The 24,876-nt window shown below is 48.9% G+C and overlaps 1 protein-coding gene across 1 annotated transcript; it reads right to left on the reverse strand.

Annotated features, from left to right (window-relative positions):
* Positions 1–284: 284 nt before the first annotated feature.
* Positions 285–10,646, reverse strand: LOC136504300 (dicarboxylate transporter 1, chloroplastic-like). Its single transcript, XM_066499171.1, has 3 exons — positions 9,477–10,646; positions 8,835–9,056; positions 285–908 (listed from the first exon to the last, which is right to left on the reverse strand). Exons 1-3 carry the CDS (start codon positions 10,596–10,598, stop codon positions 546–548), a joined length of 1,707 nt encoding a protein of 568 aa, XP_066355268.1. The 5' UTR covers positions 10,599–10,646; the 3' UTR covers positions 285–545.
* Between the last annotated feature and the right edge of the window lie 14,230 nt (positions 10,647–24,876).

Below are 24,876 nucleotides of genomic sequence, written 5' to 3' on the forward strand. Positions count from 1 at the left end.
AGAGCGCAATGTTCATCCTCAGGTAGGAGTAAGTCATATGCGAGGATCCCAGTGATTGCCGTTGGTATTTAGGTCAGCAATTTTTACTCGAGCATCATCTCGCAACAATTTACGGAATTCTCAGAAGCAATGTTAACTGGAATGCACAAAGATCCAACCAGTAGTATAAATCTATCGGATGCGCCAATATAATGCAGAACATAGTGCTGTCGCAACAGATGAACAGAATCAGAATCGGGACATGAAAAGGAACCAGCACAAATAGTCATCGTCATGGGCACATAGAGAGAGAATGATCCCCAAGATCCATTGAGCACAACTCTATATGATTAACTTTGCAAGTTAAAAACTGCACCCTGGCCTCGCAATTAGCTGCCGGAAGGTTCGAACAAATGTATCGATACCAACTAAAAGAATGGGTTGCAATCATGTCGACAACAAAACTTTGTGGACAGCGGCATCTGTGGCACCGCAAATTCAGGAATAGTATTCCTTCCCCACTCGATCGAAACAACAGAAAACAAAGGTCGCAGTTAATGTGGTGCTCACCACAGCCCAATCATCTTCCACCAGAAGCCGCCCGCCCCAAGCCAGATGATGATGTTCACGACGGAGATAACAAACCCATAGCCCCACCATTGAGCCAATGGGACATACCCGGCGCCATAGAAGACAGGAGCAGAGCCAATGCCATAGTGGGTGGTGCCACCCATGAGGTTCGAGAGGAATGAAAGAACCATGGCAGCAAAGAGCGGCGGGGTGCCCAGGGCACTCGCCACTGACAGGAACGCGGCGAACATTGCTCCGATGTGTGCCGCACCACTGGCAAAGAAATAGTGAGAGTAGAAGTACAGCAGCACCAAGACACCGAATGAGGCTTGCCATGACAAGCCAAGCCCTCCAACAAACTGAAACAAAAGCAATAAGGTCAATAAATGATAAATTAGCAGAAGTACTTAAAAAGAACCTACCAATCTATCTATATTGTAGATGTCAGAAAAAATAACAAAACAACTAGTAATATCAGACCCCAATATAATTTAAACTGCATCATGTTACAATTACCAAACTAATGTCTTTCAATTTTTTATTTCCTATAGTTTGCATAGATACATCCATAAGCATATGAATTCAGCAGTATTAAGTTCAGACAAAACCAAGATAACCACTCCTGTGTCAAATCTAACAGTGTCAAACACAAGTTAGTGAAGTTACACAAGGTTCTTATAGCATGATGACTACCCAGCCTACCCCTTCACAAACAAACAGCACAATAAATTGCTACTTGTTTCTGGCTAAGGGTAAAGAGATGCATACCCTTCATAACCTTTCTTTGCCCAAAGTAAATTTTCATATTTTTGTGGAACTAGGTTAAAAATGAACAGTAAAGAAAGAAAACACTAAATTTCTAGGCTCCAGATTGCTGGATCATGTTGTATTGCAGTAAAAAGCATCCATCATGCCCAACATCTCTTAAATAAGGTAATTTAGTTCGTAAAGCATGCTAATCATGAAGACCTAACAATGACGAGAAAATTCCTTATTTGACACTAGAAGTTGACATGGTTCCTTCTAAGGCCCTAAAAAATTCTCCCTTATATGGCACCAGGTCTACTTTGACATTTCCGTCCATTCTGACAATGATAACCTTCAAGTTCATGTCAGATTAGCTGGAGATGGTCTAAAATGCCCGTTTCCTCAAAGCCACACGGCCCTCAGCCTTCTCCCGTCACAAGCTCAAACACCTTATCCTCTCTGTTGTTCTCTCCCCCGTGCCCCTCCGTCCCAAAACCCTAGTCAGCAGGTGGGTTCATATCCAGTTGAGGTCAGCAGGGAAACATGCACAATGGATCACGTCACAGTGGCGGCCCGAGTGGCATGGGCGGCACCGGCCTGAGCAACCAGGGCAGCTGTGCCCCAAGCGCCATTGGGGGTGGCAGCCCGACTGACCAGAGATCCTGCAGCCTGAGCGCAATGGCCAAGCAGCCTGGGCTCCTGATTTACCGTGCCTGAGGCTTGGAGTTCATCTGCCCCAATCCTCTCAGTGAAACAAGCACAAATAACTTGGTTTTCTTAGGGCCTGTTTGTTTCCATGGACGGGAGTAGCGCATATACCGCAGCAGCTATGTCGTGGGGAAGCACTGATTCCCTCGCGTCACGGCGTCTCATGTTTCCTGTTGAAAACCCTACGCAATGCTGAAGGGCAGCCAGCAGAAGTGCATCAAACACAGGGCAGGGCGTCTGGAGTGATTCTGAGCTTTTTACCGCCACAGATGCCGGATAGGACAAAACAAACAGGGCCTTAATCCTGCTCCCCTGTTTCTGTGCTCTGCAGCTTTGGAAGGGCATGTGATGGGCTCTGTTTTCTTGTTCAGACAGAAGATCGTCTTTGGATTTTTATTTTATGATGGTTTATGTGACATGTCAAAAGTCTAGAAGTGAAAGGTGGGATGAAAGGATGACTCTGCGAAATGCCGAAATACAGTATAAACATACTTATTATGAAATATAATTAAAACTTGCACTATTTAAAAGATGTGAGCTGCAATTAAAGTGAATGTAAATAAGAAGCTGCACACCAGCTACTGAAAATGTGGCATGGACAATACCATGAAAAACTTACTGTTTTTTAACAGAAAATACAGCAGCGCAGGCCCCCACTGTTATAACTTTTTATATTAATAAAAAGAAGAAATTGTACAATAAAAGGAACCACAACTATTGTCATGTGGGGCCATACATATGCACGTCGCCGGCGGGCCCGAGATATCAGGAGAGCCGCGGCCCGGGCATCCGCAGCAGGCGCGAGCAGCGCGCAGGAGGAAGGCAGGGCCGGTGAAAGTGGCTAGATTTGCATGGCCTTGATATTGGGAGAGTTTATTTCTAAATTAGTTTATTTCCAAATGGTTGTTGCCAAGTTTGTTAGGCCGCCGGCCTACTTATCCTGTAAGGGTGTGACATATGAGATTAAGCAAGTTATTATCTCCTAAACTATCTCTCTCTCTCAACAAAGCCAAGCCTGCGGCGGAGGGGAAAACCTCACCGGAGAAGACGGATCGCGGTTACGAACTACGTAGCCGAGGTCCAGCTATCCGAGGACCCGAGGTCCTTGACAACCTGGTATCACTATCCCGGCGATCCTCGTCGTCTCGGTCCACCTCACCACGCCCAGCCGCCGACCCACCATCAGCCGTTGCCGCCGCCGCCCTTTCATCTGCTTCCTCGTCCTCCGTTGCGTCCTGCCTGGGCAGCATGGGTGACGACCTCAAAGCCTCCATTGAGGCGCTCACCAAGTCCATGACGTTGATGCAGAAGTCGATCGAGGCTAACGCCAAGGCGATCGCCGACATCACCGCCACCAGCTCGTCCGCATCGGGCGCACGGCCTGGCACCGGAGAGCATCACCAAGACCGCCCGCCCAAGCATTGGCGGCCGGATTTTCCGCACTATGACGGCAAGAGCAACCCACTGGTTTTCATCAACCGGTGTGAGTCCTTCTTTACCCAACAGCGAATCATGCCGGAGGAGCGCGTGTGGATGGCGTCCTACAACCTCACTGATGGGGCGCAGATGTGGTACATGCAAGTTCAGGCGGACGAGGGTACCCCGTCATGGATGCGTTTCAAGGAGCTCCTCAACCTCCGCTACGGGCCGCCGCTCCGATCGGCCCCTCTCTTCGAGCTCGCATCGTGTCGTCGCACGGGCACGGTCGAAGAGTATCAAGATCGCTTCCAGAGCCTCCTTCCCCGCGCCGGACGCCTTGATGAGGACCAGCGCGTCTAGCTGTTCACAGGGGTCTCCTACCACCGCTGAGCCTCGCCGTCCAAACCCAAAACCCGCAATCCCTCGCCGCCGCAATGAGTCTCGCGCGGCAGTTCGAGCTCATGGAACAGTACACTACTGCCTCGGCCAAGGCTCCTGCACGGGGCGTCATACCCACGCGGGGACGCGCCACATCCAGCCCCAACCTCAAGCAGCCAAGGCGGCCGCGACCACTACCACGGTCGAGGGACGGCCCGTGCGGCGGCTCAGCCAGGCCAAACAGGAGGAACGGCATCACCTCGGCTTGTGCTTCAATTGCGACGAGAAGTACAGCCGCGGTCACAACAAGGTCTGCAAACGGCTCTTCCTCTTGGACTGCGCCGTGGACGACGATGACGACGACACCACTGCGGCTGAGGACGCGGCGGACACGGAGTCCCCGGTGTTCTCCCTCCACGCGGTCGCGGGCGTGCCGGTCGCCGACACGATCCAAGTCACGGTGTCTGTAGGGGGCGCGTCCTTCCTCGCCCTACTGGACAGCGGATCCACCCACAGCTTCATCGGCGAGGATGCGGCGCGACGTTCCGGGCTGCCCGTCCAACCCCGCCCTCGCATGACGGCGACAGTTGCTAATGGCGAACGGGTGGCCTGCCCTGGCGTCATCCGGAACGCCCTGTTCTCCATCGACGACACCGCGTTCAACACCGATTTGTTTGTTATGCCTCTCGCAGGGTATGATCTGGTGCTGGGCACACGATGGCTGGGAACGCTGGGGCCCATCGTGTGGGACTTCGCCACGCGGTCCATGTCGTTCCAGCGTCACGGGCGCACCATCTGCTGGTCGGGGGTGCCATCGTCAACTACCGCCCGTCTGTGCACCATCGCCGCGGCCAGTGGGACGCTCTTGGACGAGCTCCTGGCCGCCTACGGGGACATCTTCACCGAGCCGAAGGGCCTTCCGCCACAGTGGACCCGCGACCACGCCATCGTCCTCAAGCCCGGCTCCGCCCCCATCGCCGTTCGCCCGTACCGGTACCCGGCGGCCCACAAGGATGAGCTGGAACGCCAGTGCGCGGCGATGATTGAACAGGGCGTCGTCCGCCGCAGCGACTCGCCCTTTTCCTCCCCAGTCCTTCTCGTGAAGAAGGCGGATGGCTCATGGCGGTTTTGCGTCGACTACCGCGCCCTCAACGCCCTCACCGTCAAGGACGCGTTTCCTATCCCCGTCATCGATGAGCTCCTCGACGAGCTTCACGGCGCGCGCTTCTTCACCAAGCTGGACCTACGTTCTGGGTACCACCAGGTGCGGATGCGACCGGACGACATCCACAAGACGGCGTTCCGCACCCATGATGGCCTCTACGAGTTTTTGGTGATGCCGTTCGGGCTGTGCAACGCTCCGGCCACGTTCCAGGCGTTGATGAACGACATACTACGCGCCTACCTCCGCCGGTTCGTCCTTGTCTTTTTTGACGACATCTTGATCTACAGCACCTCGTGGGCGGACCATCTTCGCCACCTCCGAGTCGTCTTCGACCTGCTACGCCAGCACCGCTTGTTCGTGAAGAGGTCCAAGTGCTCGTTCGGCGTCGACTCCGTCGCCTACCTCGGCCACATCATCTCGGCGTTGGGCGTTGCCATGGATCCCGCCAAGGTCCAGGCCATCCACGACTGGCCGCGTCCCCGCTCGGCGCGCACGGTGCGCGGCTTCCTCGGGTTGGCCGGCTACTACAGGAAATTCGTCCACAACTACGGCGCCATCGCAGCCCCCCTCACGGCCCTCCTCAAAAAAGAGGGGTTCGCGTGGAATCCCGACGCCGAGACAGCCTTCAGCGCACTCAAGGCGGCCGTGACTTCAGCTCCGGTCTTGGCCTTGCCGAACTTCACCAAGCCCTTCCTCGTCGAGTGTGACGCTTCTACTTATGGCTTTGGGGCTGTACTGCTACAGGAGGGCCATCCGATCGCGTACTTCAGCCGGCCCGTGGCGCCCCGGCATCGCTCCCTCGCCGCGTATGAGCGGGAGCTCATCGGCCTGGTGCTCGCGGTGAGGCACTGGAGGCCGTACCTGTGGGGACGGCGTTTCCTCGTGAAGACGGACCACTACAGTCTCAAGTATCTTCTCGACCAGCGTCTCGCCACCATTCCGCAGCACCACTGGGTCGGGAAGTTACTCGGCTTCGACTTCACCGTCGAGTACAAGTCGGGGGCGTCCAATACGGTGGCGGACGCGCTTTCACGCCGCGACGACGAGGACGGCACGGGCGGTCTCCGTGCGATCTCAGCGCCCCGCTTCGACTTCATCGGCCGGCTTCGCCACGCTCAGGCCCTCGACCCCGCGCTGGTGGCCATCCACGACGAAGTCCGCGCTGGGTCACGCGCGGCTCCCTGGACCGTGGCGGACGGCATGGTGCTCTACGATGGGCGCCTCTACATACCACCGTCCTCCCCTCTCCTGCAGGAGATCATCGCGACGGTCCACGACGACGGTCATGAGGGCGTCCAGCATACTCTGCACCGCCTTCGACATGACTTTCATTTTCCAAACATGCGTCGTCTTGTGCAGGACTTTGTACGAGTGTGCGTCACTTGTCAGCGGTACAAGTCGGAGCACCTCAACCCGGCAGGGCTCCTCATGCCGCTGCCCATCCCCACAGTCGTCTGGGCGGATATCGGGCTCGACTTCATCGAAGCGCTGCCCCGTGTTAACGGGAAGTCGGTGATCCTCTCCGTCGTCGATCGCTTCAGCAAGTACTGCCACTTCATCGCCCTCGCTCATCCATACACCGCCGAGTCCGTGGCACAGGCGTTCTTCACCGACATTGTACGCCTTCACGGCGTGCCGCAGTCCATGGTGTCCGACCGCGACCCGGTGTTCACCTCAACGTTCTGGCGCGAGCTCATGCGTCTCATTGGGACCAAGCAGCGCATGTCATCCGCTTTCCATCCCCAGACCGATGGGCAAACGGAGGCCGCGAACCGCGTCATCGTCATGTACCTGCGCTGCTTCACCGGCGATCGTCCCCGTCAATGGCTCCGCTGGCTGCGGTGGGCCGAGTACATCTACAACACCGCCTACCAGTCGTCCCTGCACGAGACGCCGTTCCGCGTGGTGTATGGCCGGGACCCGCCCACCATCCGCTCATATGAGCCTGGCGAGACGCGGGTCGCGGCAGTCGCTCAGGACATGGAGGCGCGTGAGGCCTTCCTCTCCGACGTCCGTCACCGGCTAGAACAAGCGCAGGCAGCGCAAAAGCTCCACTACGACAAGCGTCACCGGCCGGTTTCATATACAGTGGGTGACTGGGCGCTTCTTCGTCTTCGTCAGCGCGCCCCGTCCTCTCTGCCCCAATCTACGACAGGCAAGCTCAAAGCTCGCTACCTGGGGCCCTACCGTGTGGTGCAACTCATCAACGACGTCGCCGTGCGCCTCGAGCTACCCCCGCAAGCTCGCATCCACGACGTGTTTCATGTGAGCACCCTCAAGAAGTTCGTCGGCACGCCTCCATCCGCTCCACCACCACTACCAGACATCCACCATGGCGTGGTGGTCCCAGAGCCGGCACGGGTCGAGCAAGCTCGCTTGGCGCGCGGTGTCCGTCAGGTCTTGGTTCACTGGCGCGGTGAACCGGCTTCCTCGGCTACCTGGGAGGATCTCGATGATTTCCGCAGCAAGTATCCAACGTTTCAGCTCGAGGACGAGCTGGATCTCGAGGGGGGGAGAGATGTCATGTGGGGCCATACATATGCACGTCGCCGGCGGGCCCGAGATATCAGGAGAGCCACGGCCCGAGCATCCGCAGCAGGCGCGAGCAGCGCGCAGGAGGAAGGCAGGGCCGGTGAAAGTGGCTAGATTTGCATGGCCTTGATATTGGGAGAGTTTATTTCTAAATTAGTTTATTTCCAAATGGTTGTTGCCAAGTTTGTTAGGCCGCCGGTCTACTTATCCTGTAAGGGTGTGACATATGAGATTAAGCAAGTTATTATCTCCTAAACTATCTCTCTCTCTCAACAAAGCCAAGCCTGCGGCGGAGGGGAAAACCTCGCCGGAGAAGACGGATCGCAGTTACGAACTACGTAGCCGAGGTCCAGCTATCCGAGGACCCGAGGTCCTTGACAACTATGAACAAAGCTCCCAGAGGGAGCCTCAAGCCTGAGGAAGGCTAGAGAACCAAAGAGCTAAGCAAGAGAATCTATACAAAGAAGAAAAGCAACTCGTTTATCTTCACACATTCTGAGAGCTTGAAGTCTAGCCTCACAAAAAGAGGACATCCAAAAAGTAAAAGAAGGCTGGCCTCCTCACAAAACTTACTGTTTCATTCTTTAAGAAAAAGAAGCATACTATTTTCTCATGAGATGATTACATTAAGCACATTTTTTTTCTCACCAATAGATAGGAAAATATGTATGAAATTAACATGTTGAACGATATTGGGAAAGAAATAGGATGAAAAATCCATGTATGATGTTAACATGTTGATAGATACTGAGAAAGAGATGCTTCATACTTTCATGATAAGCTTGATTTGATCAGTAACTAAAACTACGCGTGGTTTTTTGAAATTGCTTGTTGCCTCACATATGTTACACTACAAATCCTGGTGCTGGGACTCCAATACTGGCACAAAGAGGGCTGAGGGACAAAAAGGTCTTTTCATCTAATCTTTTAACGTGTTAACAGCCAAAACTGATGGAATTGTCAAATTAAGGCATAAAAGAAAGACCCGGTATCATATAAGGGAGAAAAAGATTTTCAGGGCCATAAAGGAAGCATATCGGGGGGCTGAGGTGGTTCCATACGTTCTGGTCCCTCTGTGATCAGAAGTATGGATGATAATTGGGTGGGATCTGTCAATCTGTGACGTTATGTCTTTGAACTCATTGTGTTTGTAATTTTGTTGCTTTAAGTAATAAAATTCAGGTTTCTCGTTGTGGGAAAAAAATAAAGGAAGCATGTCAATTTCCATTGTCAAATAAGGAATTTTCTCACGAATAAAGGAAAAATCTTAACCTTATAAATGCCAAGATCCAAGGCTCATGAGAGATGAGAGTTGTGTGAAGAAAAGAGAGTGTACCTTCACAACAGTCTCACTGAACCAAGAGATGAACCCGTATTTGTTGAGGTAGCCAGCCATTGCTATAAGTGCTGCAAACCATGTAAGCGTATCCCACGCCACAGACTCTGCCAAACACTCTTTCCATGTGACAACCCCTGTGATTAGGAGGACTCCTAGGCCAAGAATTGCTGCAGACACCGCATCCACATTCAACATTCCTCCAAAGATCCAAAGACCAACCTGGTGGCATGCAGAGAAAGGGCATAATGTTCAGTGAAGAAAAGTGGATCCAATTGCTATTCAAGTTAGATGTGACAGGGCAATGAAAAAAAACTGCATTCAGTGACAACGACTGTCAAGGAAATGAACATCACAAAGTCACAGGTCAGAGTTCAGTCGATTACTAAACCATTGATAACAAGAATCCTAACACTCCAAAGGCAATAAATGGTGCATCTATTGTATTCATAATAGAACACTATAAACTACTTATGAAAGATAGCTGATAATAATTTTAACCATCAGGATTCAAGTCATAAATAAAGAACACTAATAGCACAAGAAAAGTTGAAAGAATGCTAGTAAAGGCATAGTAATGGCAAAAAGTTAAATGTTGCCAGAAAATGGCAAGTATATGTATATGTATCATTAACTATATACCGTAAGCAGCAGCGTGCCGGCCATGATCTTCTCCTCCGTGCTCATGGGTCCCATCTTGGCGAGCCGCTCCTTGGCCAGGCGTGGCGCATCGGGGCTGGCCTTCACCTCCGGCGGGTAGATCACATACAGAATGAGCGGCACGAGCACGAGCGACAGCAGCCCCGGCACGATGGCGGCCTTGGCCCAGAGCGTCCAGCCGATCCCCTGGCCGATGGTGGCAGCCGTGAGGTTGGCCGAGAGCGGGTTGGCCGCCATGGCGGTGAGGAACATGGCCGACGAGACGACGGAGGTCTGGAAGCACGTGAGCATGAGCCAGGCCCCGAGCTTCCGCTCCGATCCGTCGCCGGCGCGCGAGCCGCATGCCTCGCAGAGCGACTTGACGAGCGGCAGGAAGATGCCGCCCGCGCGCGCCGAGACGGAGGGGATGGCGGGGGCGAGGAGCGCCTCGGCGAAGACGAGCGAGTAGCCGAGGCCGAGCGAGGAGGAGCCGAAGGCGGCGACGAAGGCGTAGGCGACGCGGGAGCCGAGGCCGGTCTTGATGAACCCGCGCGCGAAGAAGAAGGCGAGCGCGATGAGCCAGGGGATCGGGTCGCCGAAGGCCGAGAAGGCCGCGGCGAAGGTGAGCGTCTTGGTGAGCACGGCGGCGCCGAGGCCGAGCAGGGCCACCGCGCCCAGGGGCAGCGGCTGGGTGATGATGCCGACGATGGTGGAGAGGAAGATGGCGAGGAGCTGCCACGCGTTGCGGGGCACGCCGGCGGGGGCCGGGACGAACCAGATGAGGACGCCGATCGCGAGGGAGGCGAGGAGCGGCTGGATGGCTGCGCCCTGCAGCGCGGGCTTCTTCGGCGGGGCGGCCGGAGCCGGGTCCGGGGCTGGGGCGGCCGCGGCGGAGGCGGAGGCGGAGACGGGGGTGAGGCAGCGGCGGGAGGCTGCGGATGCGGATGCGGCGGGGTGTGGGGCCAGCGAGGGCTTGGAGGGGAGGGAGTGGGAGAGGGAGATGGGCTTAGAGGAGGAGGAGGAGCGGCGGCGGAGGGGGAAGGAGAGGGACGGGACGCTGGGGCGGGCGCCAACGCTGCCGAGGTGGTGGCAGGTGAGCGGCGAGGCCGCGGTGGCGGACGCCATGGCGGCGGTCTCTGAGGCAAGGGGTGGTGGGACTGGGAACGGGAGGTGGTGAGTGGTGGGACTGAGGGTGGGGTTTAAGTGGATGGACGGTGGAGATGGCGTTGGGCGCCCGGAGCTTTGCTCGTATCGGAATCGGAGACTGGTCTTCGTGGACCCAGCGTTGGTACACCGGTGATCAGTGGTAGTGACTCGTGTTCATGCTGCGGGGAGATTGCGTCAAGTTTCGATAGAGAAAAGAGAGATCTTTTCAAAATTTCTTCAAGTTTTCACATCACATGCAAAGTGTGTAACTAGTGACGGTTGAGGAAGCCAAGAGGCGAGCCACAGGCACCATCAATGTTAATGGAGACTAACAATTCTAGTGATTCCAGTACAAATAAAATAATCCGTGTAGACTAGAAAATATTGAGATTATTAGGGTAGTCCCAATGAAAGAAACTGATGCAATTTCAATAGCACAAAAAATCATCTATAGAAACTACCTTCCATAGTGGAGGTGTCTTTGTGTAATAATTATTTTCTCTTTCTCTCTTCTAACTCTATCTTCTTCCTTCAATGGGAGTGTGGCACGAGTCCCCTAGAAACTGGTGGTTTCTCCCCAATGGCAATTCATAGTTTCTTGGTACATTAGGTCAAGAGAAGACCTGATTTCTTCATGAGGAAACAATTTTTAGGATTTTTGCTCTCTTTCTTCATTAATTACGTTGCCATGTCAGCATTTTGCCTACGTGGCAAATTATTTAATGAGGATAGAAACCATCATCAATACACCATTGGGACTGCCCTTATTCACATAGTACAAACTATCACTACTTATGATTTATAAAGAAACTTTTTTCTTTCATCATGCCTCATATTTATTTCCTCCCCTCTTCTTTTTTTTTTTTTAGTATGCATCACCTTCTCTCTTCATAAGTATATATAGCTTGTATAAACCACTAGGACAAATATAGCGCATCTACTTTTTTTTATCCAATTCTAGCCCTTGGGGCTACTGCTACTAAAAAGTAGCGCTGGGGAAGCCCTCGTTAGCCCGTCCCCAACGTGACACGATGGACGTTAGCCCCATGCTCCACGTAGGTTGTAAACCTGTCTCGTGTGAAAGAGTGTGGTTCGGCAAGCAAAGTAGTCACCAGCAAAAGCAACAAGTGCTTGGTTTCCGAAAAAAAAGCAACAAGTGCTTCACCTGACAAAAGTTTCAAGCATTGTGCCATATACTGTCGTGACCTGGCACACATTTTCACAGAACTGAGACACAGAGGACTGAAAAAATGGTTGTGGGGTATGCCTCCGGATACCCACGGCAGATTATATGGGTTGCGCCTCCAGGGGTGGCCCAGCCCACAAGATCAATACATGCACGGCGCTGCTCGGCGTGCACCGTAAGACATTGTATAGTACCAAATAGGATACTTATCTTGTAACTCCTCCAGACTATATAAGGAGAGGCAGGGGTCCTCTAGCGGACACAATCCATCTAGATATATCTACTACATCTCAATACAATACACCAAAGACACAGGACATAGGGTATTACGTCGATCAGACGGGCCGAACCTGTCTAAATCGCTGTCTCTGCGCCTTGTGTCACCATCCGGTTCCTGATTACGCACACCCCCACCGACAAATCTACCATCGCGGGATACCCCTCGGTGGACTACCGACAATAATCTGTCGACAGTTGGCGCGCTAGGTAGGGGTGTGCGCTTGATCCCACGGCGAACCAGATGGACCTCAAATCAACAACGCGTTCTCGTCGTCAATCTCGTGGAGATCCATGCCGGTCCACGACGACGATTCATCACTGGCTACACCAGCCCCTGCGACAGCAGATTCGATCTCGGAACCACCTCCGAGGTCGCCTTTATAACAGAACCGACCAATTATACGAGATTAAGTAAGGGAATCTTCCGCCGAAGCAGATAATTTAGCAAACTTAAGCCCGTATAACCCGGTAGTCCGTGAAACCACGAAGGAATTCAAACCAATCGACATACAAACCAAGATCGTACAAGTTTAGCAATCACCGTCACATGTTACATAAAGTTCGCAATGATAGTTGGATACATCGGAGTTTAGAACATAAAGTTATTACAATCCAAGTTCAAACTGAAATAGCGGAAGCAAATAGTTTTAAAGCCACACACATTTTTGGTTCAGATACAGTGCCAGTAGGTAGTCATCTCCAACAAAAGCATCGGATGAGAGATACGGAGTGACCATTGCTATTGGTCCTAGTTGTCGCCCATCGCCGGGTACAGGCAGTTAATGCAATAGCCGTAGTACATTTGACCATCTGCAACAACAATGGGAACAACGCCCTGAGTACGAGAAGGTACTCAGCTAGACTTACCCGTCTTAAACCAAAATAAAGCGACACCAAAGATTATGCAAGGCTTTCTTTAGTGGGCTAGCTGACTCGTTTGCGAAAAGCATAAGCTATCATGAAGGAACCATTTTAAGTACTTTGCATCATCTTTATTATGACCTATCCATCTAGGTAAGCACCTATACTATAGCAATCACTTGATTAACCAATAACATTCAGTTACCAACTTAGATTTAGCATGTCCCATACCATCCAGATAACCATCAGTGTTCCATCATAATTACTATGATGTTGTAGCTCGAGTCAAGTGCTCACTATCCAGGAGCGATGGTGATTCGAATCGATTCCTAACCAGCTGGTGATTTATTCCTCACACAAACCACACTCACCGATCAAGTGAGCTACAGATCACTAATGACACTTTCCAAGTAGCCGCGGGATAACAGTCATGGACCGCACTACCCAGGGACCGCCCGACAGCCAGGACGCACCTTGGGCTCACTCTTCGCGTCCCCATCATACCCCCTTCAGCACCAGTCTGCCAATCCGAGTTTATCCCGGCTCGAATAGTGTCACTAGCTTCACGGTCGAAAGGTACTTTATTCGGACAGCTAAATGTGAGGCATACGTTCAACATGACAAGAGGGACGAGCAACGATCGGTCCTTAATCAACACAGACGGAAAACTAACAGCACCCCAGAAACCCTGTCTGGTTGCCTCCAACTTTTCCCTCCGGTCTCCAATTATCCATCACACATGGTTAATTCCAGGATATCATTCTTTCCATAGCTAAATTCTTCCAGTAACCACCTATAAATGTAGGTGACCAAAAATCACCGATCGCTACCAGTCTAAGCAAGGCTAAGCAGTTATTCGATCCCGACCTAACAGGGTAAAAAGGTAATAAGGTAGGCAAGGATAGTAATAAATGCATCAACGGTTTCAATCAACTCCTACAACTTAATGCAACAATATATAATCTCATATATAGAAAGAATTGCTTTTATAAAGTAGGAGACTTAGAATGCTCCGGGGCTTGCCTCGTTCGAATGAACTAGGTTGATGATCCACGCACTCGGGCAAGTCCTCTCCTTGCTCCTCTTCCTCTGGCACCTCCTGTGCCTGGATTTCTTGTGGGTCTGTCCCGATCTGCTCTTCCTAAACTGCTACTAGCAACTCCTCCTGCGATCCTGTATGATGCAGATGTATAAGTGCTCATGCATAGGTGCATCGGAGAGATAACATGTAATGATCATGATGCATGGAATGCAGATGAACATGTTTAACTTTATTGGATATAGTAGAAGTAAAGCTCTTCTACAAGGTAGCCAACATCATCCAAGAACATGTACTACTATACTACTACTACAACCACTGTACTAATATGCCAAGTCACCACAGCAAGCTAAGATGCTTCAAACATACACCAAAGCAAACATTATCAACTAAACATGCATTAAAAGGTTAATTAAACCCTAATTGAAACTAGGTTTGAATAGCAACACCTATTTTGGTAGCATAGAAAAATCTGAGAAAATTATAGTAGCATAGTACTACTCTAAGTAGACTACCATAAAAATTTCATGGCATTTGGATAAGTAAAATAGCCTACACAAAAATGACAAGCTATGGCATAAATATGAGCATGAAAATACTTTGTATTATGAAAAGTATCAAACAATAGATTTAATATTTTTCCTATGTTCTACACAGTAAACAATCACTGCACAAAAATTATCATATACATGTTTTATACAATTTTTGCTCTCTATCAAAATAACAAAAATCATCAATTAAAGGCACTTGAACTACACATCAATATTTCTCTACAGAACATGCATGACATATATTTTTCCTACAAAGTACATCACTAAAGGAGATTAACAAAACTGGAACCATATTTTTCTGATAACTATTCTATTTACTAGACATTTTCTAAGATAACAGCAAATACAAGAATTAAATAAAACCCTATACAAAAGTATCACAAAAACCACATGCAATATTTTCTACTGTAGATCTAAGAATAAGAAGCATATAGAAATTTGTTTCATCAAATTGGGAGCAATATTTTTCAATTTATGAATTTCCAAAGCATTTTAAACAAAATCTGTAAATCGTTTCTTTTATTCCTTCTGAAAATCCCGGTTCAAAAACGCTAGATCCATCCGGATCTGTACACGTGCGTACACACACAGGGGCTGACAAACGGGCCCGGGGGTCAGCGAGACCCCACCTGTCAGCGGGAGAGGAAGAAGGGCGGCGCTGACCACGGCTAACCTCGCCGCCGGCGAGGTCTCCGGCGAGGAGGTCTACTCTATCGCACTCTCCTTCTCAAGGCGAACCTACTGGTGCAGCTATCGTGGCCAGTGGAGCTCGGGAGCAAGCTCACCGGCATCCATGGCGGCGCGGTGGCCTGGCTCAACGTCGGCCAGCCATCTCCGGCCGACATGAGGCGCGAGGAGGGGCTTGGGAGCTCCACCGTGTTAGGGCGGTGCTTGAGCGCGTGAAAATAGGGAGAGAGGTGGAGCGGAGAGGGGGAGTCCACGGAGCAGAGCTCTCTAGTGAGCTCGACCACTACTCCGGCGAGGGATTCCTGAGGAAGGAAAGCTTCCCATGGCTTACCGAGGCGAGCACAGGGTGCGCGAGGTAGAGGCAGAGCTTTGGGTGAGGCGGAGCCAACTCTGGCGAGGCACGTGCGGTGGCGGAGCTGCCTACGCACACGGAACCTACTGCTGCTGCTGTCCGAGCGAGGACGAGGCGAAGGAAGGGAGGGAATGGCGAAGTGAGGGAGCATGGGGGCGCCCGGGCCGACAAAATGGTCAGGGCATGGCGACGTCAGCGGCACATGGCGGCCACGCGGTGGCGGGACTCTGCCGCGGGCACACGGAGGTGCGGCGCTGGCGCTGGTGCGGGTGCGCGTGCACGGGCGGGAGCGCGGGCGAGTGCGCGGGCGGGCCAGGCCGGCTTCGCTAGCTGGGCCAGAAGCGGAGCGGCAACCCAACTAAGGTAAGAACTGTTTTTCATTTTCTTTTCTTTCCCAAATTCATTCAAATGAAATTTTAAACCTTTTCAAAGCAGTTTCAAAAGTTGGACCCAAAATAGAAGTTGCTCAGAAAAATGTACTCTACAACTTTGCCAAAAAGAGTAAGGCCAAAATCCAATTATATTTTGAACTATAGATTTAAAGTTAATTTAAATAAAAAACCCTATTTTAGAAGATTATTTTTAAAAGCAAAATTTGAGAAAACTTTGAATATACACCTTGCTCCAAATTGCATCCTAATTACTTCTAAGTGGTCTAAGTGATCAACTAAGGTACACACATGGCAAAACAAACATAGCATCCAATCTATTAAAACAAAACTATGCAACATACATGTTTCATTAGTATGTTTCAATTCTATATTTCATGTCATGCTTATGAATGCATAATAATGATTATGCTCATGATTTGCAAAATGTTAATGCATGCTTAACACCGAGGTGTTACAGCCCTCCCCCTTATAAGAATCTTGTCCCGAGATTTTGAGTTACGAACCATTTGTTATAAAAATCCTTATAAGCGTTTTGCAGATATTCTCCTGTTTCCCACGTCGCATCACCATCATCGTGATGACTCCACTGTATCTTATATGTTCTCACCACTTTATTCCGAGTGACTCGGTCCTTAGTGTCCAAAACTCGAACCGGTTGCTCACGGTATTCCAAGTCTGATTTGATCCGAATGCCCTGAGGTTCTATTCTCTCTTCCGGAACACGCAAGCACTTCTTCAACTGTGATACATGGAAGACTGGAAAGATCGAACCCATCGCTTCTGGTAACTGTAACTTGTAAGCCACTGGACCCTTCTTTTCTAGTATTTTATACGGTCCGACAAATCTAGGAGCGAGCTTTCTCTTTACTCCAAACCGTTGTACTTTCTTCATTGGAGTAACCTTTAGATAAACGTAGTCACCTACCTCAAACTCAAGCGGTCTCCTTCTCTTATCGGCATAACCCTTCTGATGTGACTGTGCCGCTTTCATGTTTTGTTGGATAATACGAACCTTTTTCTTAGCCTCGTCAACAAAATCGATTCCGTAAAACCTTCTCTCTCCAGGCTCAACCCAATTCAATGGTATCCTATATTTCCTGCCATACAATGCTTCAAATGGAGCCATCTTGATACTCTCTTGGTAACTGTTGTTGTAAGCGAACTTTGCCAAAGGTAACCATGATTCCCATGAACCCCTAGACGATAACACACAAGCTCTAAGCATATCTTCAAGAACAGCATTAACTCGCTCTGTCTGCCCATCTGTCTGTGGGTGGTAAGCTATACTACGAACCAAGCTAGTACCCAAACCTTTATGAAGATGCTCCCAAAAATGAGCGGTAAACTGTGACCCACGGTCAGACACGATAGTCTTTGGTATACCATGTAATCGGACAATCTCTGCAATGTACTTCTCAGCATACTGAGGGGGTCGAAAAGCGTTCTTGACTAGTAAAAAGTGAGCTGATTTGGTAAGGCGATCTATAATCACCCAAATCGAATCATTCCCCTTTGGTGTGGTGGGAAGACCGGTGATAAAATCCATACTTATATCATCCCATTTCCAATCTGGTACTGACAAAGGTTGCAACATTCCTACGGGTCTCATGTGAAGAGCTTCCACTCTACAACACATGTCGCAACGAGCAACATACGCTGCAATCTCCTTCTTCATCTTCGTCCACCAATAACGAGGTCTCAATTGTTGGTACATTTTGCTACTTCTAGGATGGATAGACAACTTAGAGTGATGAGCTTCATCCATCAATTTGTTCTTGAGCTCTCGATCTTTAGGTACAACCAGACGGTCCTTAAACCATAACACTCCTTGTTCATCCACTCTAAAGTGCTTAGTAGGTTCTTTCTTCATTTTCTCCTTGATATGGAATATTCCCTTATCTGTTTTCTGACCCTCAATGATCTTGCTCTTCAAGGTACAACTAACCTGTATATTATGCAACACAGCAGGATGCAATAAATTGAACCCATCTTCAAACAATGGTTGCACAGCAAGAGAATGTGACTTCCTACTTAAGGCATCTGCTACTACATTTGCCTTTCCCGGATGATAGTGCACATTCAGATTATAATCCTTTATCATCTCTAACCATCTTCTCTGTCGCATATTCAACTCAGACTGAGTAAATATGTACTTGAGACTCTTATGATCTGTAAAGATATTGCACACATTCCCAAGCAAGTAGTGTCTCCAAATCTTTAGAGCATGCACAACGGCCGCAAGCTCTAAATCATGCGTAGGATAGTTAACCTCATGCTTCCTCAACTGACGTGAGGCATAAGCAATGACCCTTCCATCTTGCATCAGAACACATCCTAAACCATTCTTTGATGCATCACAAAACACATCAAACGGTTTCTCTATATCCGGTTGCGCTAGAACAGGAGCAGTGGTTAGCAAATTCCACAAGGTGCAGAAAGTTGCCTCACACTCCTCTGTCCAAACAAACTTAAGATCCTTCTGTAGCAAACTTGTCATTGGCTTGGCAATCTTCGAGAAGTCCGATATAAAATGACGATAGTAACCGGCTAATCCAAGAAAACTCTGAACCTCATGAACTGTGCTTAGTGCCTTCCAATCCATAACCTCTTGTACCTTACTAGGATCCACTGAGATTCCATTCTCAGATAACACATGACCGAGAAAAAGAACTGCCTTCCGCCAGAACTCACATTTACTAAACTTAGTATATAACTGGTGATCTCTGAGTCTAGTCAAGACAATTCTTAGATGCTCTGCATGATCCTGTTCATTCTCTGAGTATACTAAAATGTCATCAATGAACACAATCACGAACTTATCCAACTCCAGCATAAAGACCAAATTCATCAGATACATAAAGTATGCAGGAGCATTGGTCAAACCAAAGGACATGACAAGATACTCGTACAAACCATATCTGGTGGAGAACGCGGTCTTGGGTATATCTTGTGGTCTAATCTTGATCTGATGGTACCCTGATCTCAAATCTATCTTGGAGAACACCTTGACTTTTGACAATTGATCAAACAAGATATCAATCCGAGGTAGAGGATACTTGTTTTTAATTGTCACCGCATTCAGTGGCCGGTAGTCCACGCACATCCGTAAGGAGTTATCCTTCTTCTTCTTCACGAACAGTGCGGGACATCCCCATTCCGATGAACTTGGATGAATTAAACCCTTAGTCAACAGATCTTGGAGTTGTTTCTTCAACTCGGCTAATTCATTTGGAGGCATCCGATAAGGCCTTCTTGAGATTGGTGGTGTTCCAGGGATTAACTCAATGGTAAACTCAACATCTCTGTTCGGTGGAAGACCGGGTAACTCATCTGGAAACACGTCTGGAAACTCGCACACTACTGGAATCTTGGCTAGAAGAGTAGTTTGGACTGCACAAGTTGTACTGGCTAGATCTATTCTCCGAGGTAAGGTTACTTGAAATGTACCTTCTCCAACAGGTTCCTTGAGAGAAATGCTTCTTCCTCCAACATCAATTACTACTCCCATCTTATTCATCCAGTTCATTCCCATAATCACATCCAGAACTAGCCCTGGCATAACTATCAAGTTAAGCTTATACTGCATGTCTGCTATACTCAGGGTTACCCCCTGAATTATCTGATTAGTTAACAGATCAGCCCCAGCTGAACTTATCTGATAAGCACATTCTAATTCAACTATCTTTTGCTCATACTTTCTTGCAAATGCTTGACTTATGAATGAATGAGATGATCCCGAATCAAACAAAATGACTGCAGGATGATTGTTGATAGAAAACATACCAGCTATCATGGGCTCTCCTTCTGGGATGTCATCAATGGTGGTGTGGTGCACATGAGCTTGGTACTGATTCTGCTGCTTCTTGGGATATGGGCAAAACTTCACAAAGTGCCCAGGTTGATTGCAGTTGAAACACGGTCCTCTTACTTGAGTAGCAGCTCCAGATGAACTACCGTGTCCGGTCTTGGCTTGTGGCACCACCATCTTGAATGGCTTCTGATTCCTCTAAGGTTGCTAGGCATTCTGATTCCTCCACTGGGGTGGCCTGAACCTTGCACCAGGGGCAGGCAGACGATACGCAGAACGATTTGCCATCGGGGCCCTTGGCTGGGACGGACCTGACTCAAAAGCCCTCTTATGAGTCTTGGATGCAGCATATACATTGTTGTTCTTTTCTTGCTTTAAGCAGTCACTAACAAAGTCATTGAAACCAGTTCTCGTGTTGGTACCCACATGCTTCATCATCTTGGGATTCAGACCTCTCTTGAAACTAGCGATCTTTTTGGCATCGGTATTCACCATGTCAGAGGCATAGCGACTTAGATTGTTGAATGCATGTAGATACTGTGTCACAGTCTTGGTGCCTTGATTCAGTGCTAAAAATTCTCCAAACTTCATTTCTGTCAAACCAGGTGGAATGTAAACTCCACGAAAAGCCTCAGTGAATTCCCTCCAAGTAATGTGGGCATTGGGGGGAAAAGTGGTGCGGTGGTGCTTCCACCACATTCCTGCAGGGCCTTGTAGCTGATGAGCTACATACTCAGTCTTCAACACTTCTATCATCCTTAGAACACGAAACTTATCTTCCATGGTGTTTATCCACTCTTCTGCATCTAATGGCTCTGCCGCTTCTTTGAAAATTGGTGGTCTGGTGTCCATAAAGTCCTTGAAACTGCTATACTAGTTCGCTTCATGTCCACCTAGGTTTAACCCACGGCGGGTGTTGTCAGTAATGTGGCGCAATGCAGCTTCCATGTTCTGCTGCAAGCCCTCCATGTTGCGTTGACTTCCAAGGAACTGTGCGAAGAACTGTTCCGCGGTGTACGGTGGAGGAGGAGGTGGTGGTGGATCATGGTTCTCATTCCTAGTGGACTGCCACCTGCCTCAGCAGCGTCATACACGATACGGCGAGTGTTCGGCATCTGCATATTTCAGCAACAGTAATTATTAGGCGATGTTGTAGAAATTGCAGGTGAATGAAAAATTATGCCATACTGAATTCACTGGAGAGAATAAATTCATGTAATAAAACAGGGGCACAATAAGTCATTCCAATTAACACAACATCACTAATTAGATTACTTAAGCGCACACATCACGTCCATTACAACCAAATTGCCAGCATACATACACTGGACTTTTGACGTTTAGATATCGCCACAAACACATCCAAGTTTTCCAACATTACATCAAGGTCTTAGTCTTTCTACTCATTATTACATGCCAGACATGCCAACCATGCAAAAGGTCATCGCAAACGAAACCCTAGTAGCTAGCGCAACAACTACTAGCCTACTCATCGTGGTCGCTGTCTAAGTCGGAGATGTCGACATTGTCACCATCCACATCATCGTTGTCATCATCAGCTGGTGCCTCAGGCTCTTCGGGATCCTCGTCCTCATCTAGATCCATCTCTGCTGCTCCAGGAGGGACGTAAGGGTGGAGCTGGTTATTCAACTAATGAACCTCCTCATGTAGGTTGTCGTTGTACTCTTCTGCATTGGCCAGCTGTTGCTCCAGCTCAACCTGTCGAGCTCTCAGAACATCTTCTGCAGACCAGGCTTCATTCCTCTGGTGGAGCACATGGATGAACATGCGCTCAGCGTTCCTGTTGGCGGTGGTCAGACGCTCAACCTGCTCTCTCAGTGCATGTACGTCTCCCTCATAGACTCCAGTCCTCTGGGTCGCCTGATCCCTCTGATGAGTCAACTGAGCCATCTCTGCATTGAGCCTCTCAATCTCAGCGTCGTGATCCCTCTGAAGCTGACGTCGGTCATCGTGGGCCTGACCAAGAGCACCAGACACATGTCTCAAGCTACCTTCTACTCCATCGAAAGCCTTCATCACTGCGAACATGGTGCTCATAGCAGGGTTATCACTGTTCTATCCTTCTGCTGCACCAATCTCCAGAGATCTTCCTCTTGCTTGCTGCCACGAGTCAGTGGAGGGGTTGCCCCTTGGAAAGACTCCAACTGTAGCGGCTGCCAATTCCTAAGGAAAACGATCCATGATATCCCTCAGTATCCCAAAGGCTGCCCTGTCAGCTGCTTCTTCAGCGGTCCTGCCAGTTGACTCATAACGCCAACCAGTCCACTCAGAACCATCACCTCGGGGACGAACAACAACCTCCACAGTAACCAAGAGACCTTCCCCCAACTGCTCATTTGTCCAGAAATAGCGGGGCTCCATTCCATCAGGATAGCCTACATAGCTGAGCACTCTCCACAAGAGTGTAGGCATCCCAAACTCTCCAAGAAACGTGTGGTGCTGACGGGTACGTGGAGCAAGCTGATGGCGAGGAGCTCTGCCTTCGGTGGACTTGCGAGCGGTCTGCTTTTTGTGTGTGCCATCTGTAGCAAAAAAAAAATTTTATTACCCACGTGAGAACAAGGTTAAGTTGTCATTTTTATCAAAATGAGATAATCAACTTATAAGGGGAGGAACAATGCCATTAATGATATGTAACAACATGATGCATGCACGTTCCGTATGTTCTCACAAACTTAGGAAAAATAACAATTGCTAGCGGCATAGACGGTGGCATACAACTGTCTCTCATAAACATAGCTAATACGTACTACACGATAGCGCTGTTATGTACCTGCAAAAGATCCACTTCAGCCCAAACCCTGACAGTATGAAAAATATGCACGAAAGCAGTAAAGTAATCTACTCGCTCTACACGCATCCCTAGATACGCGTACAACGGTAGCAACTACCCGAACCATCGTCCTATCGACGACATCGTCACCACAGGACGGAATTCCCCACACATTGGATACCTTCATACAAACACGCGTATGGCATGTAAATAATCCGGCATCATATAAGCACTTCCCTAGATCGGCAGTGTATCCGATCATGCTCTCACAACTCTCACTTACCGAGGCGTAGAGGCAATGGATCCATACATTACCACTCAAGTGAATGGCACTCATACAATAGCACGCCGTATGAGCAACGAAATAGAAATATGATGCAAAGACCCCCAAGTCAGTACTTAAATAAGCCACCTAGAGTCCTTAACTGGGCATACAGGATATGACCACTAGCACACTATTAAGTTTTAAAACTCAGTTTTAAACACAATTTTGGTTTTAAATACTCATGGGAATAGTAACCTGCTAAACCTTGCTCCGATACCAGCTGTAACAGAACCGACCAATTATACGAGATTAAGTAAGGAAATCTTTCGCCAAAGCAGATAATTTAGCAAACTTAAGCCCATATAACCCGGTAGTCCGTGAAATCATGAAGGATTTCAAACAAATCGACATACAAACTAAGATCGTACAAGTTTAGCAATCATCATCACATGTTACATAAAGTTTGCAATGACAGTTGGATACATCGGAGTTTAGAACATAAAGTTATTACAACCCAAGTTCAAACTAAAATAGCGGAAGCAAATAGTTTTAAAGCCACACACACACTTTTGGTTCAGATACAGTGCCAGTAGGTAGTCATCTCCAACAAAAGCATCAGATGAGAGATACGGAGTGACCATTGCCCTTGGTCCTAGTTGTCGCCCATCGCCGGGTATAGGCAGTTAATGCAATAGCCATAGTACATTTGACCATCTGCAACAACAATGGGAACAATGCCCTGAGTACGAGAAGGTACTCAGCTAGACTTACCCGTCTTAAACCAAAATAAAGCGACACCAAGGATTATGCAAGGCTTTCTTTCGTGGGCTAGCTGACTCGTTTGCGAAAAGCATAAGCTATCATGAAGAAACCATTTTAAGTACTTTGCATCATCTTTATTATGACCTATCCATCTAGGTAAGCACCTATACTATAGCAATCACTTGATTAACCAATAACATCCAGTTACCAACTTAGATTTAGAATATCCCATACCATCCAGATAACCATCAGTGTTCCATCATAATTACTACGATGCTGTAGCTCGAGTCAAGTGCTCACTATCCAGGAGCGATGGCGATTCGAATCAATTCCTAACCAGCTGGTGATTTATGCCTCACACAAACCACACTCACCGATCAAGTGAGCTATGGATCACTAATGACACTTTCAAAGTAGCCGTGGGATAACAGTCATGGACCGCACTACCCAGGGACCGCCCAACAGCCAGGACGCACCTTGGGCTCACTCTTCGCATCCCCGTCATACCCCCTTCAGCACCAGTCTACCAATCCGAGTTTATCCCGGCTCGAATAGTGTCACTAGCTTCGCGGTCGAAAGGTACTTTATTCGGCAAGCTAAATGTGAGGCATACGTTCAACATGACAAGAGGGATGAGCAATGATCGATCCTTAATCGACACAGACATAAAACTAACAGCACCCCAGAACCCTATCTGGTTGCCTCCAACTTTTCCGTCCGGTCTCCAATTATCCATCACACATGGTTAATTCCAGGATATCATTCTTTCCATAGCTAAATTCTTCTAGTAACCACCTATAAATGTAGATGACTGGAAATCACCGATCGCTACCGGTCTAAGCAAGGCTAAGCAGTTATTCGATCCTGACCTAACAGGGTAAAAAGGTAATAAGGTAGGCAAGGATAGTAATAAATGCATCAACGGTTTCAATCAACTCCTACAACTTAATGCAACAATATATAAACTCATATATAGAAAGAATTGCTTTTATAAAGTAGGAGACTTAGAATGCTCCGGGGCTTGCCTCGTTTGAACGAACTAGGTTGATGATCCACGCACTCGGGCAAGTCCTCTCCTTGCTCCACTTCCTCTGGCACCTCCTGTGCCTGGATTTCTTGTGGATCTGTCCCGGTCTGCTCTTCCTAAACTGCTACTAGCAACTCCTCCTGTGATCCTGTATGATGCAGATGTATAAGTGCTCATGCATAGGTGCATCGGAGAGATAACATGTAATGATCATGATGCATAGAATGTAGATGAACATGTTTAACTTTATTGGA

Source organism: Miscanthus floridulus, chromosome 14, assembly GCF_019320115.1.
Source record: "Miscanthus floridulus cultivar M001 chromosome 14, ASM1932011v1, whole genome shotgun sequence".
In the NCBI taxonomy this organism is placed as follows: domain Eukaryota; kingdom Viridiplantae; phylum Streptophyta; class Magnoliopsida; order Poales; family Poaceae; genus Miscanthus; species Miscanthus floridulus.